Below are 20,353 nucleotides of genomic sequence, written 5' to 3' on the forward strand. Positions count from 1 at the left end.
TCTATTTGTTACAGTTACATTCTGTGTTATATATGTTATGTTTGTGTTAATTGCGATGTAACGATTACTCGAACCGAGTGCAGAAGTCGGTGTTGAGAGCGGAGCACGATTTCGCACAGCTCCATATCTTCGATACCTACGAGCACTCTTTAAACGTTCTTTTTTACATTACGTGACATTGCGTAAATTTCGTTGGTTGCCACGACGATAAATGACACTACATCGGACAATTGATATTCTAATTATTTCGTCGGAGCAATAACAGAATAATAATGCAATGGCATCGTGTACCACAATAATCATGTTCGTTAATTACTTCGTTATAATCCATTTTACATAATTACGGTGTTCGTGCATTATTTGCATGTCATTATACCGTGCATAATTGTAATTATAATTTTATTTGGAATATATAATCGGCTTCCCGCTCGTTCGTCGTGTCGTCACGCGCGAAATCCTCGTGCCGAGAAGAGGCTGGCCGGAAAGAGACAGATAGAGTGCGAGAGAGAGATGACCGGGCGACGAGACGAGTCGCATTCGTCCCGGGAATAATTAATCTTCGTTTTATCGTTGCCCACTTAATCACACCGGCGCATTGAGACATCACGATTCGAAAATGAATGGATCCTGGATGCTTGCACCCGCATGTGTGCCATCATTGTACCGAGGAGATGCATCGCCACGATTTCGTATCGTAAAGTCATCGTCATTAGAGAGACACAGCCGTCCTATCAGCTCGCTCGGCTATACTTAACCGCTTTGAATCGAGAGACGGACGAATTATCCCCGATAAATTCGGCAAAACTCGTGCTCGCCGAGCGCATATTAAAAGGAAATGTCTCGTGGTGGCGCAATTAATTAATTTCCGCGGCTGGTATTTTACTTTGACTTCCGCGTGTCACACGGGGAAACGACGTTGACATTAATAAATCGATGGCGAATAAACATCAGTGCGAGAGAGAGAGAGAGAGAAAGAGAGAGAGAAAGAGAGAGAAAGAAGAACGAAAAGTTATCATATATTTATTGCGTATTACAATCGAATATTGTTATAAATGTTACAGAGCTAAATTTCGCAATTAAGCGCTGCTTCACCTGGGGCACATGGCGTTCATCAACCGGCCAATTAATTTGCCTCCGGTGATGATCATGGAAAGAATCGTTCGCGACAGAATATTAATGAAAGAACCGACGAGAGAGATAGTCAGTCCTTGCGTTAATGTGCGTTGCGCACGTGTGTGCGCCTAATATTCTGTGTACACATCGAAAAGCGCTGCTTAAAGAAAATTCGCGCGGCTCAAAGGCGTCGCGATTGCGGTCTGTATCAGAATGACGACCACCCCTTCCCGAGACCTTCCGACATTTCCATTTTTTGACTCGCCCCGGTCTCGGTCGTTCCCGCGGAAGCGTGCAAACGCCATTTTCGCAATCGCTATTCGCAATCTCCCGACCCGACAGCTTGCGGCGGCAGTTACCGAGACCATCGAGGAGATTTTTCCGTGGGATATCACGACGGCGCCCTACGTAACCTCGCCTTTATGCAAGCGCGCGCGGTGGAAGGCGCTTGTGTGTACTCAGTTCCCCGTCATATCGCATAAGCCGTGAGGTAGTTTAGTTTGTCGGGAGTTCAGGTACAGGTAATTACCTACTGGCTACCGGCGTCAGGTGGTAGTGACACGGTAGCGTCGACCTCCTCCTCCGTCGTTGCCTCTGCCTCTTACTTGCACGGTGCGGCTTGTCTCCCTCTCTTTCTCTCCCTCTCTTTCTCTCTCTCTCTCTCTCTCTCTCTCTCTCTCTCTCTCTCTCTCTCTGTCTGCCTTTCTCTTTTCTTCGACACACCTATGCGCCATGTATTTACGCACTCACGCAAAAATACGCCCACGGCACTGCTAAGCGATCAGTTCCATTAGCTTAATGGGATCATCCGCGCTTGCTTCGTCGATAGACTGACTGTCTCGTTTGACAGTCTCCTCGTGTGTTACAAGCGCGAAGTTAAGTGTGAGTTTTGCATCAATTATTCCTCGCATCTCGTTGCATGTTGCTTAATCTCAGGGGAGGAGGTGAGGATAATTATCTTAATGACGGTTGGGAACACAATGTTCGGGTGAGATAATGATCGAGCATGAGAGTCGTTTGATCGACGAAAAAGACTCGTGCGAAACATTTTAAATCTGACGATAGTCGATAGAGTGATCAATTCATCAATGGTGCGCCTCACGTTAGCTTTTACACTGTCTTACATTGCGTTTTAAGCCACGTTTATGGGATATCTGCGGCTGCTCCTCAATTATGAGCGGACCACGCGCGCCGTGTACAGGTGTAGCGGCAGTAAAACCAGAAATTCCTCGACGTGCGAATTATAGTGGTGGTACTTCGCGGATATGACTGCGATTTCAGCGAGGCGATTACATCATTAAGTGATACTCTAAAAAAGAAGGCGGCCAAAATACGAGTCTCTGCGCTGCTCGTGAACTCGCATTATATTTAACTCGGCGGATTTAACAGAGTCCTACGAATTGCGTGACACGAATTCTTTAGACATTACACTTAACACTTCACTCATTAACACTTAATTCAAATCGAGTAATTTTCATACGTAAAACGCGATACTACTGCAATTATTGCTCGTGACATTTTTTAATTTTATATTTTTTAACGTTCCATTTTTACGTATGCCTTTATCATATGTTCATTTAAAACAAAATTAAAATAATAGGAATACGCTTAATATGCTTAATCTAATCCAGCGTAGCAAAATCCAGCGTAGTTAACAAACGGGCATTAAGTAAATATCTCAACGATTGAACTAATAAGAAAGCACGATTAGTTTTATATTTTTATCAAGAAATGATTAATGATTTATGATTTATGATTAATGATTAATGATTAATGATTTATTACCAAAATTGAATCGATTGTGCCAATAATTGAACTGAAAAATGAATTATATTTTAATTAACGAATACAAGCTCAATTATTAGAGAAGCCCATTAAATAATATTACAAATTCGCATAAAGAAATATCTTTTAACAAAATTTAAAAGATTTGTTTACAATTATTAAATACAGAGATGCTATTAACGTCTCAATTACACAGCATTAAGGCATGTTCAATTACTGAGATATTTATCTTAATTCGAAGGATTAAAGCAACGATTAGAGTTCTTTCTCCCATCGTGAGAGTGAAATTTTTTGCTTGAGCATAGCCAAGTGTTGACACGAAATTGCTAATAATTTCGCGACGATCCGGCGATAGATCAAAAGCAACGAGATAGCTCGACGTGCTGAAGAAGCTCGCCGACGAGACGATCTGGCCGGACCACTCGCTGCTGCTGATCAACATTACACAAAACGCGACGGGGGTAGGGTCTGTAACATTTCGTTATCGGCATACTCAACATGCTCTCGCCGTTTTCGCCACGCATGCCGCAGGCGTTCCACGGGAGATAACGCGCCGCGCGTATAGGATGGGAACAAGACAAGGTGGATGACACGGCCCGTAATTGCATGTTATCCGTTGCATCCACGCGCGGCCTGCCTGTGTACGTAGGCGTGCACACGCAAGGTGCGTGTATACACGTCGGCTCGCGCGGAAGAGTATACGGACGAATCCGGCCGCCCGCTCCACGTGCCTTCATGGTTGACGGTCCCGGATGTACGACATAAAGGACGTTTGCGGCACGGCCGTTCGTTCTCTTCCTCGAGCTGAATGGGTCTCTTTCGGTTTCAAGTGTAAATAATGCCCGCCTCTTGAGAACCTCGTGCTCTCGCGGCTTTATTGGATGGCCCGTTAGAGCCGCGGAGTGCTTAATCCGCGCAATGAAAAAGCTCTTCTGCTTTGGTCTCAACGGGCATATTATCAAATAACAATTTTCATGTCGGCGAAATGGTGTAAATTTTACTTTCGCCGGGATCTTCGAATGGGACCGTACACTGAGAGAAAAATTAGTTAATTTGACTAAAATTATAGTTATTTTTAGCCCTAATCATATTTCTTGTAATAAAATAATAGTAGTAATATGCATGTAAGATTATCGTCATTAACATTATAATGGAATTTAAGAAATTTTACACAATTTATATACAATTTATAATAATTATTTCTCTATATGATTATAGTTACAAATATCAAACATTTTTTTCTCAGTGTACACGGAAAAAAAGATTTGATGCATATAATCAGAAATATTTAATTGCGAGTAGCATAGTCGTTTCATCCTAGTTATTCTTGTGTGATAGTAATATATATGGTTAACTCAGTTACTTATAACTCAGTTACTTTGGTCTATCAACTATATTCAATGTAGTTGTAGTGATCTAATGATTGTGGCAAACAGAAATCTCTTGGGGTAATATTTACCATGGATACACTCTGGTTGGAGCAACCAGATATCGTTACAGTTGAGTTGCAACGTTCAACAATTGCTCTGTGATTACAGCGACCACGTAATTAATTGTTCCGTATTTTACTATTGAATCTGGTTGGCACAATCGGATTTATATGTGGGCTAACCATGCTGTACCGTGTAGGAATTCTCTGATTAAAATCTTAGATAGCGACACTTATCCAACTTTGTTATACCAATTTGACCGATTGGTTACTTACTCTACACGCGAGTCTTATCTTCGAATACATGAAATTCATTTCACAAATTGAGAATTAAAATCGTATTTTTGAGTTCTGATGTCATTGACTGATACCAACAGACGCGGAACCTAAACACATTGACCGATTTTCATTATAGCATTGTCCGCGCCGCGGGAGAAGTCACGAGAGGAAGTGGTCCAGCCTGAGGCGCACTCGCCCACCTCTCAGCAGCATCAAAGGATTGGTCCGGCGCCTTTGACCGGTCAGCAGAAGCAAGCAAACGGTTCTCGGGCGGAATACAAAGGTGCGTCCGGTTGCTCGAGGTCCTCCGACAACGACAGCCCCTTGCCCTCGCAGTCGCTCAAGCCAGAGCTTGAAGAGGGATCTGGTGCTAATGTTGGGCCCAACGCGTGCAGGACGGACGAGCAGAGCGATGGAGTCGCGTTGGCGAACGGCACGTCCAGATGCGTCAGCAGCATCTTCGCGGGCCATGGCAAGCTCAAGAGGTTGCTGGGCACCTTGGTGCAATTCGCCACCGACATCTCAACGGACACGGGCGACACAGTGCGCACGCTGGTGCTTGCGCTTCTGGTAGGTGAACGATATTTCACGAGGTGTCATCGCGTTTTCAGTCGTCTTTAGGTTGTAAATTTTTGGCTGTGTTAGACGTACACAGACATGGTTAGAAAAAAACTGTTAATTTCTATCAAAAATATTAAGATAAAAGTATCAATATCTGGGCACATACCTAATTCTGGACATTCTTACAGTTTGGTCTTTAAATATGCGTATTTAAAGTGTCCAGGTATTTTTATCTTAATTGCTTTCAAAGAAGAAAAGTTTGATATTATTTATAGACGTATGGTACTATTCAATCGTTAATAATGTATGATATGTCAGTGCGTGGCAATAATAACGGTAGAAACGCGAGATAGAAGAAGAACTTTCTTCAGAAATTCATTTAATCCCCTATTGACATTCCGATAAATTTCAACGTGACATTCACTGCGATTTACGCGATATGAACCGTTAGTTCATGCTGGCACTCTCTGTCAGACGATCGCGCGTTCCATCGGCTATTTTGCCGAGTACCTCTTATGCATGCAAGACCTTTTGGACTTAGAAACTCTTTCAGTACCAACGATAAGTAACATACGTGTACCAGCTGACGGAGCTTTCCGTCGCGTGCTAAAATCGCGGAACACGCAGTACGCATTAGCGTATTTTTGCAATGCGTGGGATGCATCCGTAGAGTAAAACACATTCTGTGTGCGTGCACGTGTGCAAACTTCACTCTATGAAGTATCAAATTAGTCTTTTTCTTTGGGTAATTCGATTCTAAGGAGAACACACGTCTGTTTGATATCATGGAAAAATTCGTTGATATATTGCTAGCGAATTCGAAGCTGTTAATCACCCAATTACGAAAGAGCACATTTGAATAGCACTTTACTGGTAATTTTTGGACAATAGTGTGGCCATCAAAACTCAGTGGGTCCAGTTGTAACTAACAGGCGACGGATAACACGCGGCGTGCATGCGTGCACGCGCGACTCGGATGAAAAAAAGCATAGTTAATCGATGCCGGTCGTAGCGTGTCGTTAAACAGCTCGTAAATATTCAAAGTACGTACATAATGCATAATGTCGTCGTTGTGTACCGAGCGTGCATACGTCCCGGAAACGTGACATCTGGTGACCGTGCTTAACTGTAAAACGATCGCGGCACGTGACAAACGCAAAACCAAATCCGCGACCAAAGCGGCGCGCACTCGTTCCGCACGGACGAGAAACGCGGCGTCCGTCACACCGGCCGGGATTCGATCTTTTTGTCGAAGATTGAATTACGGTGGCTAAATGCGCACGCCGCGTATATTGTATATTAATTGCAGAGCGGCAGCATGACCGCGGAGGAATTCCACTCGGCGCTGCAGGAAGCGACCAACTTTCCGCTCCGAGGATTCGTCTTGCCGTATCTCAAGCACACCTTACCCTCCCTGCAGAGGGACTTGAGCAACGCGGCCAGAACGAGCAACCAGGTAAAAAATCGATTGATTCCTCGGATTGACTGGTCACCGCTATGTGCTCCCAATAATCGCGAGTAGCAAGATAAAGAAATAGCCGTACGAGTTTCCCCAGATTTCATGAAACGTCACGAGTCTGCAATGAGAATGACGGTGACGGCTGATCCATAAGCAGCCCGATGCTTTATTGGAAGCACCACGGTGGTCATAAATCACTGCGCCCCGTGTGCAACGTGGCGCGGCGCGTAACGATGCATGAAGACGCGCGTTCCACATGCACTGCAAAAATTGTTACCCGTCTCTGAACACCAGGATCTTTGTCGCGGTCGAAAAATGTTATTTTTTTCATTGCTAAACTTGAAATACTAGAAAGCACGCGAGAGGACATGTTAATATTATTTTTTTTACAAATATCACCAAACAGTTTAAATTCACAGATATTTCTCTTAACCCATTGAGACAGCATAACTGGTTTGTTTCATTGCGCGTACCTATGTCCAAATACGAAAACAACGAGTCGCTTCGTTGTGACCTTTTGCGAGCAGAAGAAAATAGAGATAGCTTTCAAAAATATTTCTTCGTTGGAGTATTTCGTCGTTTATTGAGAGTCGCATCAAGAGCTGCGACATTTTTATATCTTCCAAAAAATACTACATAATTCGGGAAGCTATGCATATTAATACGGAAATAAATATGGTCTCAACGGCTTAAGAATCTACGGCGCATAATCAAATATTTTAAATACGTGTCATTTTCTTAAAATGTCTGTTATTATTTAAATTCTTCTTGAAATATCTTTCTTATGTGTTCTTATATATGTTATTATTTAAATTCTTCTTGAAATATCTTCCTTATGTAATCTGGTTTATTAAAGGACCCTTATTTGCGCTACTAATTGCACATCTGTCGTGTAAACGAGACACACCTCGCCAATTGTCGGTACGATTAGCACGGTTATTGCACTCTTCGCAATCACATGTCCCCATTAATGATATGCAATGCGCTCATTTTTTTTTATTATTTTATTACGCACTCGAACGAATATCGCGATGGAAGAGGAAAATGAGTCGCGTGCGCAATCTTATGCACACTAAATAGCAGATCGATGTCCCACGTGGCCGATCCTCGTTCCAAGTACGGCCGCGGAACGCGCGGCATCCCGAGCAGGGAAGATCACAGTTTGGCGTTTGTTATGCAGGAACCGGTCTGCGCCCTTCCGAAGATGCCGCACGTGCCTGATGTCTCTCTCTTTCTCTCTCTCTCTCTCTCTCTCTCTCTCTCTCTCTCTCTTTCTCTCGATTCGCGCGCCGGCACATAAATTTGTATGCACTACTGCGCGCGGCCGAGTGCGACCGCACCGCCGAAATCCTTTCGCGCGTTTGGCTTTCTGACGATACTGTGGGCAGAACTAGTAGCGATACAAACCACGGAGTATGTCGATTCAAGATAATGGTCAAGTCACCGTGAGGTCACGCAAGGGAACGCAATTTTATCTCACTCCTGCATAAGAGATAAAGAGGGAGGAAGGAAGAGAGACACAGAGAGAGAGAGAGAGAGAGAGAGAGAGAGAGAGAGAGAAAGAGAAAGGAAAGAGAAGTTTTAGTTCCTTTCTTCTTTAGAAATTTAGGAAACGATTCATTCAATGCGTGGTTTATCAAGAATATATGACTTAAATATAAGAATTACATTTTTTAACGGGACATCAATGAAGGAAGTTAAGCTTCAGTAAATTCTTGTAACACAAGAGGTCTGGACTTAATCCTCTACTGCTCACATTAATTAAAAATTTTTTCATATATATAGAATGTTTAAAACTAAAGTACTCAATACATATAAGGTGCAATTTTACTTTTCTAATTTTTTATTTTTCCAAAATAGGCTTGTCACTTTCACGTTGGACAGTTACTATCGTTGCCAACATATTAAAAAAAGGCAGCTATATGACATATGACAGCTATATAACTTTCACGTCACATCGGTTAAGATAGGAACAACATATATATAAATAATGATGAAACTGAATTGTGACTTCAGAGTCACAGTGGGCAGTAGAGTGTCCGACCGGTCGTGTATATATTTCCTAACTCGAGAGTTAGGATGTGATTTTCGACCTTATGCGTATACGAATAAGATTGAAACCATTATGATTAAAACCATCATAATTCTACTATTCTAACTAGAATTATTTATACGATTTTTAATTTCAAACATCGTTGGTATAAGGTTGAAAATCGTATCCTCGATCTAGTAAATATTCGGGCATCCATGACACCGTATGTACATGCAGGACTCGTTAAATCGCTAGAGAAATCATTACCATTTTGTAACGCATAAATTTTCGAGGTACTAACGGAAGGAATTTGGTCAATCAAGACGCGTGATGCGATGCGATGAGCTTTGGCAGCTCGAGCCCGCATGACTCGAGGTTATTAAATGTCTCGGATAGCAGCGAGAGGCGGAATAACGATGCGAGCAACGTTTCTCGCTGCCATTCGATGTCCACTGTTGACTATCTCGAGAAATCTCATGTCTATTTAGACACGTTTGCTATAAAGTTCACATCGCGTGCGCATGTCGATTGGTCAATTTTCTTTCGTTAATATCTCGAAAATTTACGTGGTAAGTTTACAAAATGCAATGATTTCTCTATTCAGTTTTAACGAGTTTTATATGCACATGACTAGTCGGACATTTAAGTCCGGATACCCTGCATATTTAGCATGTCGATAATCATTTTTAATTTTCTTATTCGTTTTATTATATACGTTGGAAATAATATAATATTCTTGAATATCATTGTGCAGAGCATGCTGCTCGAATTTACATTCTATTCACATCTCGTACGCCGAAGTACTGGTTAATTATTCATTAGTTAAATTTTAAACCGCGCTCTAAACGACCAGCACGTCAGATGCCAGTTTCCCAGATTATAAAATTCATTTTCCAAACCAACGGCTGCGACAGTGCATTTGCTTCGTTATTTCTTTATGATCTTGTAATTTTTAACTAACTCGGTTCGCGAGACGACCATTATAATGCGTTCATGCATTGTGCAGAATATTAATTGATACAAAATCGAGCATTATGAAAGTAGTGTTTGTTCTTTAATTTCCTCGTCCTCGATTTGTAGTCTTATGACGTTAAAATATTCGGAACGTCGAGTTGTGCGAATATCACTACAAATGGCATTTTGTCGGATCGTCTGCTAGGGGAGAAATCGATTTTGAATGCCTCGTAGAATCTGCATGAATGATGCCGAGACAGAGACATTCTGTACAACGAGAACGCGCGACGCGGAAACGCGGGAGAACCCGGTAAAATCAACAGAGGCAAGGCTGACCGGCTGGCGGGCTGTTTTAATTTCCCAGGCTACTTTCTGATCGTCGGTGGGAGTATGCCAGTCTGTTCCAAGATGGATGAACGACTCGGAAACGTAGCGAGAGAGCGAGACGGGCGGCTAGAACGGCGGGAAAAAGCGTCATGATTTTTGCCCTTCCTCAGTCTCCCTCGTAGCGAGAGTGCACGATAAGATACACGATGACGTATATATCGCGTCCGAAAATTGCATTTAATTATTATCGATTGCACACGGAGTAGAAAAATAGAGATCTCTGTTAATTTTCCGTCTGTCAAACGTTTTCGTCCGAACGAGTGAACGAATGCGCAAGATTTACGTGGAAACGTATCCATATAAAAAACTCTACGCTTTTTCATACGAAATAATTTAGCGGAAAGAATTCGCGGGAAGGGCCGATTAAACAGCGTTGCATTTCAGGGAATTATACCGGAGCTTGGAACTATTCGCCTGTAATGTATATAATCTCGTCTTTAAAATTATCCCTGGCATACAATTTCCCTGTATCCGCACTAAATCCGCGGATGTACGATTTAATCCGGTACGCTTTGGCTCGTCCATGCACGCATTGGTTGGTTCGAATCCGGCACACGTAATTATTTATCTGTCGAAAAAAGAAGGACAACCTACACTGTATTTTGTATCGTATACGGTAATGCTCATGTGAATTTACGGAGAATTAACGTTGGAGAAAAATACATTAGCGCTTCTTTATGCATTTCCGTCGGATATACACGAATCTATGGCGTATTAAAAAAAAAAAGAAAAAAAAAATTAAGAGTATTTCTGGGTCGGGATGAAAGATTTCTGGAACTCTTACATACACATGTCAAATATGCGGTTTCGCATAGAGTGATGAGTTGCGGAAAGAGGGGAGCCTGGAACATTTTCTGGGATGCAAAGGAACCCTCTTTAACCAGTGGCGTAGCCATAAGAATGATGAAGCAATTCTGAATAAAACGGAACGATGAAGTCGTACGATGATAAAGTTATAAAATCGCTTTTGCAAGATTGCAAACAGCGGTTATTTGATTTACGCAGTGATGTGTATATCTTGTTAACTTGGACCGATCTCTTCGCGGAGCGTCCGAATCGCGCGAGATCAAACAATTTCATATTCGCAAATCGCGATGCAACGCGAGCTCCGCTCCGAGGGAACTCTCGTCGTTTTCGGTCAATCGATACACCGTACCTTTAATTTCCACGACGCCGCGAAATTCAAGTCGGGGGATTAATAGGAGCCTTCCGGTTACGCTACTGCCCGCAGCTGTTGCCCGTCTCGAAGGCGAGCGAAACGGAAAGAGTGAGGCGCGCCGGGCGACAGAGCGCCCGGTGAGGTAACGAATTGCAAATTAATAGCGAGCATTTACATTTCTGCCGGCGCGATGAAGGCGCGCGCGCGCAAGGATCGAAAGTCGCAGGCACAGCGACGGCTTGGTTTTCCGCTTTTCCCATCGCGGCCTCCTTCGGCGCGAAGCGCGGCGTCATATACATGTAAATCCTCGAGGTTTCTTGCGAGATTTATCCTTTGGAGATGTTTGAAATATTTAAGAACTCGCGTGCCTGTTGGATAAGAATTTCTACAGATTTCCCGCGACCGATACTCTTTTGAACGGCTAATGTGTCATAATAAGAGTATTGAGATTTGTCCACATTGGTCCACATTAGTAAAATGGGAATATTCATTACACGGAGAAACAAGTTTGATTGTGTAGACATAATGTTTGGTTGTAATGAACGAATCAACAGTTTCAATCGAGAAATTTCTGGTTTTTAGAACCAAATTTGAGTTATAAAGACCAGAAACTCTTCAACTAGAACGCGATGATTCGTTCATTGGAACTAAACTTCACGTTGATACAACCAATTCTTTTTTCTTCATGTATATAATTAAAACAAATAGTCTCATTTAACTGTTTTATCTATTCGGATAAATCGTTCTCAAGATTTTTGTTAACTCTCAAGCAGAAACGTTTAGGACATACAAATTATTGTTCACGAATATTTTCGCACATGTGCACACCGCGGGGGAACGGTCATCGCGTGTACCTGCTTTGCCGATCGATGATTGTTAATTGTGAGTCGTGAAAGCGAAAGAGCTCGAAAGGAAGGGAACGAAAAGTAGAACGAGGTGGGTCGGGGGTTTGGAAGGTACCGATATTGAATTAGAAGCGATAAATCCCACCTTGCCATGCCGACTTCGGCATTGGGAGTAAGAGTGCGGGCACGGTGGAATAAGGGGCTCGACGAGAACTTCGACAGGGTGGGTGGGAACGGCGATAAAGAAAGCAGTGAAACGAATATTAAAAGTCGAAACCAATGTGATCGGGCGAGCCAATCAGTCTCCGGCTCGCCACGACCTGATTCGGTAAAGGACACTTAGCATACATTTAGAGTTCTGGTATATTAAATTTCATCTTCAACCACATACTCTTTAGTCTACTAATGCATTAAGTTTCAGTTTTAAACGTTATGTAGCTAAAAAAATATAATGTTGTCCTTAGCAGAATTCTTTTATATATGATCTAAGAGGAGATTCTAAAATTAACAGTAAAATATCTTAATACTTAAAAAAAGGAACTCAAGTTCAAAGCCAAAGTTGCAAGATGTTCTTTTCCCTTATAATTTCATATTCTAAGCGAAAACATTCGTTGAAAGAGTGCACAGAGTATTTTTCTTTTAGTTTTAGAAGAATCTTCTTATAGCTATAGCTATTGCTATATATATCATATGATATACCTATAGCTATAGCTTTTATATATAAAAGAATTTCGCCAAGGATGAGGTTATATTTTTTTAGATACAATAGCTTGGGTTACGTTTTATGGAGTTTCAATGAGATCAGAAAGTTAATTGAATAGCTCAAACACTATACGTGTGTACGTCAAAGGCACGAACGACACATACTTGCGATTTACGATATTGACAACGTAAGAGAGTTAATGAAACTACGACACTTACGTTCGCAGAGCTGCGTGCAGTTCCTCCGGTCCAACGAGTCTGCCGTTTTGGAGGCCGTGGGGTTGGCTCCGTCCGGCGAGTCCGTCGAGGTCTTTGGGGAGCACGGGGCGAACGGAATCGGCGGCGGTAATCAGTGCTCCACTCATTACACCATGCGCTCGAATTCTAATCCCGGCGTCGGCGCTATCCAACACTCGGCCAGCAACGCCGCGGGCGCGTTGCACCATTATCCTGGCACCGCTCATGCACCGAAACGCCGTGCCTCCGACACCCCGTGAGTGAACACGTACCGCTTCGAACTCGATAGACCTAAGGGCAATGGTTCTCAACATGAGTCATGAGCTTGTGAGGACGGGAATGCGCGACCGAATTATAGGGAATCGCAGTGTAATTTTGAGTAATATTTTTTAAGTTTTATCGATTACTTTTTTAATTAACATGTTTGCTACCAGCGTCTGGGTGATGTAGTCAATTTTTGTGATAGATCGATACGTGTAACACATTGATTGACCTTTTTGATACAGTTTCTTTGAAATTATTTAAGTTAGCGTGGCCTGCAGAGCGAGAGTCTGTAAAATTTAGCAAACATGCCATCAGTGACCTATGAGGGATAGGGGTGAATTGCGGTTAACAATACTCAGCAGAGCGGGGCGTGGATAAAAAACCGTTGAAAAACACCGGGCGAGGGGAAAGACGTTGTTATCGATCCGTCGCAAGATCACCGTATTCCTCGTGGTAGTCTCGCGATGAAACGATCGACTTAAATAATAGAACGTCCACTTTTCCGAGGGCAAGCGCAATCTTCACGTACACGAAAATCCCGCGAACGGTCACGGAAACTACAACTGCCAAGTTATTTTTGCATTTCATGTACTTTTGCATACATGTGCTGTTCGTTAGAATTTAATAATATCGAAGTACCAAAAGTCAACGGACCAGTCTGACAAATTTTTTACACTATTTTAGACCAAAGTTCAAAAAATTTGCCGAATAAATAAATGCTTTGAGCGAGGATTTACATTTAGAAATCTGTAAAAATTTGCTTTCTTTCGTATTATTGCTGAAACCCATTACTTGTGTGATTAACATGTAACATCTCAGACAATTCTAACAGCACAGATGTCCACGAGACGTCCAGAGTACGTCCTGAGAACGTCCTGGGGACGTTTCTACGTCCCCAGGAGATCTTGTGCTGTATAGTAAAGGACCCGCACTTTTAAAAAATCTCTTAAAAACGTCCTGTTTCTTTTGGACGTATTTTCTCTGAATTGTTGACGTCAGAAGCAAAAAAGGCATGTCCCAAATTCTTATATGCGACTTTCAAATAAAAAGATATTTGCATTTGTCAATAAACAGCCCTCAAATTAACATGATATACACAATCTTCATGTCCGATCTACCTTTTCCCACGTCCATTTTATCACAATTTATTGAACAGCAAAGGAATAGGGTAGTTCATTTTTTAAACATTTTAGAAGTATACTCAAGTGATTTGTTTTTTCACACAAATATCTTTTTATTTGGAAATGTCACGCAAGAATAATCATCGTGTCATTTCTCGCTTCTAACGTCACAATCCAATATGGCCGCAGTCTATAAAGCTTTAAAAGTTTGTGCTGTCTCTGAGAGATACGATAAAATATTCTTATATGTTTTAGTTTTTATATTAGGATATTTTTTGTAGTATAGTTGAACCATTCATTTATTGGAAAGTATAGAATTTAAAGGTATCGTAAATGTAACTCTCTCTAGTATTTGCGGACTGATCATTGGGGAGAAGCAGACATAACAACTTTCTCCTCGCGCATAGCCGACGGAAAGGAGAGGAATAGCACAACGGGGGCGTATAAATTATCGCGCAAATTGCTTCTCTCGCGGCAAGATCGCGTGGAATCTTCGCTCGTCCATAACGATAATTCACGCGGTAACGAACGCCACGCACCTGCGCGTACACGCGTACCTACTACATTTGCCAAGCCGCAAATGCGCTGCGTCGTTTAAAAAAAATCTTGGCCGCGGGCCTGCATTTCTCGCCGATATTTATCGCGATCGAGCGCCTATTATCGTGAAATTGCCTCCGCGGTGTTTAACGCCTCGTCGATATTGATAATTCGCGCAGAAGCGCTCCGGAAGGTTACAAGAGGGTAGCTTTAGCGACTCCAAATGAAGATTTACGCAATTTATATACGTAAGATGCGTTAGACATAAAAATATTCCTTAGAGAGACCGATTTTTCGACAAACCACGAATTTTCCCTAGTGGCATGTCGGGGCATCGACGTTTCTCAAGTTGCGAGCGATTGAAAGCGAAAAATTCCTTGCGAATCGTTTACACGTTTCTACCCACATATACATACATATACACACAGTGTAGCTTCGATCGAAAAAATATAGAATCATCGCGACGAGGTGCCTTAACATTCGCGTTCCACGTGCCATTTCCATTGACCGCCGAAGTGTTGATGAAATCAGTGCTGGACGGCCGGGATTTCCGGTCAGGATGATATGCACGTAGATAGGGTGGGAGGAAAGGGACGCCGCGAAGCGAATACGAAGGCGACAAAACGCGGTGTGCTCCCTGGCAATGCCACCCTGGCCTCCTCTCGATATGTCTGCCGGTGACGTTTCCATATATCATCGGGGCACCACCTTTCCCGAACGCCCCTCATCGTCCCCGTGCAGCCTGCTACCTCTTCGCCCACGAGTACCGGCGAACTTGCCTCGAGTGCTTATCGGCATCCTGTTAATATACATCGCACACGTCTCGATGAACGTAGGTGTATGAACGTACACACGGACCGGCGTCTTTAGTACGCAATCGACTCCCACGCTGAATGCCCAAATAATTCGCCGGGCGAAAGTAAAGGGCTGCGCTCTGTAATATACAGTCCGGCGATCGAGCGAGTACTCGGAGAATGTTCATATTTCAACGATTCAAGGATGTCATGAGTCACTTTCTAATTTCTTTAATTTCGTCTTCCACGTCGCTAGTTTCTCTAGTTTCTTTGACTGACGGAAATTATTATATCGTTTTTCTAAATCCGGCTAAATCCGATCATATCGGCAACTACTGCATCTGTCCCATAACGTTAGCGATCCTTTTCAATGCTTTTCAGATATTATGAGAACGGAGCTCTCCTGGACGACATGCCGGTGTATGGCAAGAGGCCTACCAATCCGTGGAGCCATCACCATCAGCAGCAGCAACAGCCTCAGCAGCCAACGGACCCGTCCTATTGCTGGTACCATCCGCTACACTCTTCGAGCGGATCGATTCAAGGTCACGCGCACGGTCACGGTCATGGGCCGAGCCCAGTGCCGCCTAGTCTCGTGCAGATTAATCAGATAAACGCGTTCTCCGGGCCGCATCATCTGACTCAGCAGCCGCAGCAGTCGATGAGCCACAGTTTGCAGACTCAGAACGGCGGCAGCCTCGACGACGAGTGGAAGAACATTCATGTGATGCTCAACTGCATCCTCGGCATGGTCGAGAAAACGAAGAGAGCACTGGCGATTCTTCAGCGTCGAGGATGCTCCAGTCCAGCGGCTGCGGCGCCACCACCAGGTGTGGTCGCGGCGCAGAACGGTACCAGCAATAACGGCAACAGCAACGGTAACAATCCCTCGTCGACCAACGGCGTACAGGTTGAGTCGTCCACTGGTGATCGAGATGGTAGTCTGAAGCGACTGTCCGGCGAGATTGTCGCGCAGACAATCAGGGCCACCGAGGACAAGGTGGCTGAAGTGAAACGAAGAGCCGGTCGGTACCTCGATCATATTATTTTACGTATATCCTCAGCTGTATCGTTTTGGAATTTTTTATTGCGAATTTCTTAAAGCTTATAGATGTGTGCGAGCACACATGCACAGTATTTCTTATCAGTATTTCTTTTGGACAAGATACACAGAGAGAACGATTTGATTGAATCAAATAAACGGTTCTTTGGAATAGTCCAAACGAATTTCTCGATTGATCAAACAAAATTTTGTTTGAAGCAACAAAAATATTTATTGGCGGCTTAGTTCCAAAGAAATATTTTTGTTGTGTCAACCAAATAATTTGTTTGGACTATTCCAAAGTAACATTTATTTGAATCAATAAATCGTTCTTTCTATGTATATGTATATCATTTAAATCTAGTTATTTTAACTTTCCGAGCTAATTTTTTCGCGTGCTATGCATTTTAAATTCACCTATATACGAATAAATAATAATCGAATGTTTGATTTTATGGAAATCTCCAGAGGAAGCTGTGTTAGAAGTGAAGAGGGCCGCGGTGGCGGAAATGCAACGCGCTGTGGCGGTTGCCGTCGCAGAGTCGAGAGCGAATGAACGTTTGAGGGTTCACCGGTTACTAGATCTGCCTCTTTCCCAAAGGAATCATGGCAATCTCCGCCAAGGACCTTTCCTGAGGGTTCACGGAAGCTCGAATGCAGTCGAGACTAATGCCAGGAATGTGACGACGCCGACAACCACGCCGAATTCGGCGGCGTCGACCACCGAGGACGAAAAGGACGTCCACCTCACCAGTATGATGGGATCCGTAAGTGCAATCCTACGATTGATTATAATACTTTTGGATATTAAACATCAGGATATGTCTTTATATATATTTACGTTTCTGAGGCCATCAGCTCTTGTTTCTTAAAAGTGTCTCGAAGATTATGTTTCTTGTTTCTCCTCCTATTTTGTCTAAGATGTCCCAATTGTTTGGACCTCGTTATATGATATGTCTTTTATTTGATTTCTAGATTTTCGCGTTGTTCCAATTAATACTGAATTATTCAAATGGATGCAGGATTCCATCGAAATCAAGCTTCGATTAAGGGGTGAACCATCCTTATTCCTCTTCCAGAGTTGCTGGAACTGCGGCAGGCCCGCTTTGGAGACTTGCGGGGGCTGTGGAATCGCCCGGTACTGCGGTTCTTTCTGTCAGCACCGCGACTGGGAGGCTGGCCATCACGCGACCTGCAACAATCCGCCGCCGCGCGAACCACGAAGATCGTCTTCGCGTAGCCCACCGAGGGTCGCCGCCGCGAATCTGCCCACGGCCGTCAACGAGGTCGATACTGCACCGGTGGCATCCGCCGGCGTCTCGAAGGGGAAGTGACGTCGTGGTGCAAGGAACAACCTGGCTCTGCGATCAGTCAGATCGATCGATCACGAGTCGCGTTAATCGTGCGCGCGATTCCACGAGAACTCCCCGCTGTGAAAGATGGATGAATTGAAACGAATTGAGAGGAATCCATTCCTGTGAAATTAAATATCTGACATTCGAAATCGGGGATTGGTTTAAAGATGTTAGGTTTTTTGCTTTCTCGCTTTCCGATCGTGTTTCGTGGTAGTTGAAATGGAAAGAGCGCGAAGCGCGATAAATTATTTATTAACAATTCTATTGAAGCCGATCCCGAATTTGGAAAATTAGAGATTTTCGCACTCATATGATCAATTTCTGTCAATTCTTCTTAATTCATCTATTTTCTACAGGGTTTTTAGCGATCATACATCTTCTGCGTACTCTCATCGATGTGTCCTTTTCTTTCTACGAAACTGACTATGAGATTTCTTTCGTAATCCATTTAAAAATGTGAATGAGTCTGGAGAAGAATCTCTCTAGTTCGACATATTTGTGAGAGAGTTGATTATTCGCTTGTCAAGACAAACTGCTGGTCGAACTAGCAACTAACTGATTTTGATAAGCAGTTGTCCGTTGAATAGGTACATCTCTAATTCCGGCGTTTCAGTCAGGTGATAAATAGTCATATAATGATAAATAAAAAGAAACTTACAACTGTCATAATTGAAACGAATCTTTAAAGATACGAATCTCCAATTGATTGATTTTAATACTTCAGAAATTGTCTTTCAACTGAGCTGAATAATGATACTCAAACATATTACAAAGATATGTAAAATAGACCGGAACATCTTATGAGGCTATGTTTAAAATTCACTTTAGGCTGCCTTGGGCTAATGATCGAGCATGGTTAGTGTCAAAAATGCATATAGATATGCAGGCAAACTTCTTAACTAAGTCGATTACACGCCTCGGATGAAACGTCGGGCATGATAAATGTGTTTTAGGACTTTATCAATTAATCACGCAAAATTTGAGCAACTGATTTCACGTCAAGTAGCGTAACCGACCACATAGGTGTTTGCGTTTTCCGGGTAGATAGCACCGGCGGAACAGCATGCACAGCACTGTCGTGAACGTATACATTTATCAGCATCGTGCCAGCCGTTCTTCTTCTTATCCTCTAACCGGATTGCAAATTTTCAATCCGTTCATTATCTAGAATTGTATCAAACAATAGGAATAATGCGTGTCTTAAGCGCTTTCTGCAACTGAAGGAATAATAGATATCAATGAATTCGATCACAGTGAATCGCAGCGGAGACATACGTTTGGTATTGTCCCAAATCGACATTAGCGGTAAATGTAGCATTACGAAAATAACTCTCCCATTAGCGTAGACATTTCTTCATTTCGCTATTAGCCAATTATCGAATTATTCACGACGCGAAGCCGAAGAACGCACTCGTCCGATTAGCGAACTCTTTATCGCGACTTAGAAGATGCAATTGCATCTTTCGCTTGCTTGTAACGATTTGACAAAGCACGGAACTTTTACTATCGTCGATGCTATTGATTGAATCTATGAGATACATAAAATTATAATGTTGCACGAGTTTTACTTTCTTTCTATTTTTCTGTTTTTTTACTGCCAAACAATAGTTTACTATGCATTCTTTCACCTGAATGTAACTTCTTATCGTGTCTCAATATTACAACGCAACATATCGTTATGAAAATAGGATGTATCACGAGATGAAACTCATACATACTTATATACGACAAACGCACACACACATACATACAAGCGACTTGATTTTATCGCGTATTCACACTCATCTCGATGTTTCGTACACGAAAGACGAATCGCATCGATCTTATCCTAGTCAATTGATAGGTTTAATGATTGTAACGACTAATGTAACGTGAGTCGAACCTTTTACTTTGCGCGCACCTCAGGATATAATTATCACGTATATTTAAGTCTAGTCACGATGAAGATGAAGTGAATTTATCGTCATATGCGTTAGGGAACTTTGCTCAAATCTATAGACTACGAATTATTGTAATTTTTCCTAGACACATTGCGTTGCGGGGATGTATGATGGATTCTATAAAGTGTATTTATAAACTAACGAAATATATGATTATTCTATGTCAGAATGTAAGAAAAAAATAATATCAAGAAATTATTTTTCATTGCATCCTCCTTCTTCCCTACGATTATATTAGAGGAATTGAGGAATTATCCAACTGAATAATAGGATTGAATTTCCATTATTTTCTCGTAGGATAGCATCAGCATAAAATTGTAAAAGCTAGAAGCTTGATAGCTATTCGATAAAATAATGT

General features: G+C 42.5%; 1 protein-coding gene across 4 annotated transcripts in view; it reads left to right on the forward strand.

The window, feature by feature from the left end:
- LOC116841754 (protein CBFA2T1) overlaps positions 1-20,174 on the forward strand; it is a 41,801-nt gene extending 21,627 nt beyond the window's left edge. For 3 of the 4 annotated variants that reach the window (XM_032810086.1, XM_032810087.1, XM_032810089.1), the window contains exons 3-8: positions 4,743-5,176; positions 6,477-6,623; positions 12,933-13,198; positions 16,040-16,683; positions 17,169-17,467; positions 17,780-20,174. In XM_032810086.1, the coding sequence (XP_032665977.1) occupies positions 4,743-5,176; positions 6,477-6,623; positions 12,933-13,198; positions 16,040-16,683; positions 17,169-17,467; positions 17,780-18,034 (2,045 nt within the window). In that variant the 3' untranslated portion in view covers positions 18,035-20,174. The other variant, XM_032810090.1, reaches the window with a different exon arrangement.
- The last annotated feature ends 179 nt before the right edge of the window (positions 20,175-20,353 follow it).

This window comes from Odontomachus brunneus, unplaced genomic scaffold (assembly GCF_010583005.1).
Source record: "Odontomachus brunneus isolate Ranch 3 - 2012 unplaced genomic scaffold, Obru_v1 Obru_scaffold_018, whole genome shotgun sequence".
Classification (NCBI taxonomy): Eukaryota; Metazoa; Arthropoda; class Insecta; order Hymenoptera; family Formicidae; genus Odontomachus; species Odontomachus brunneus.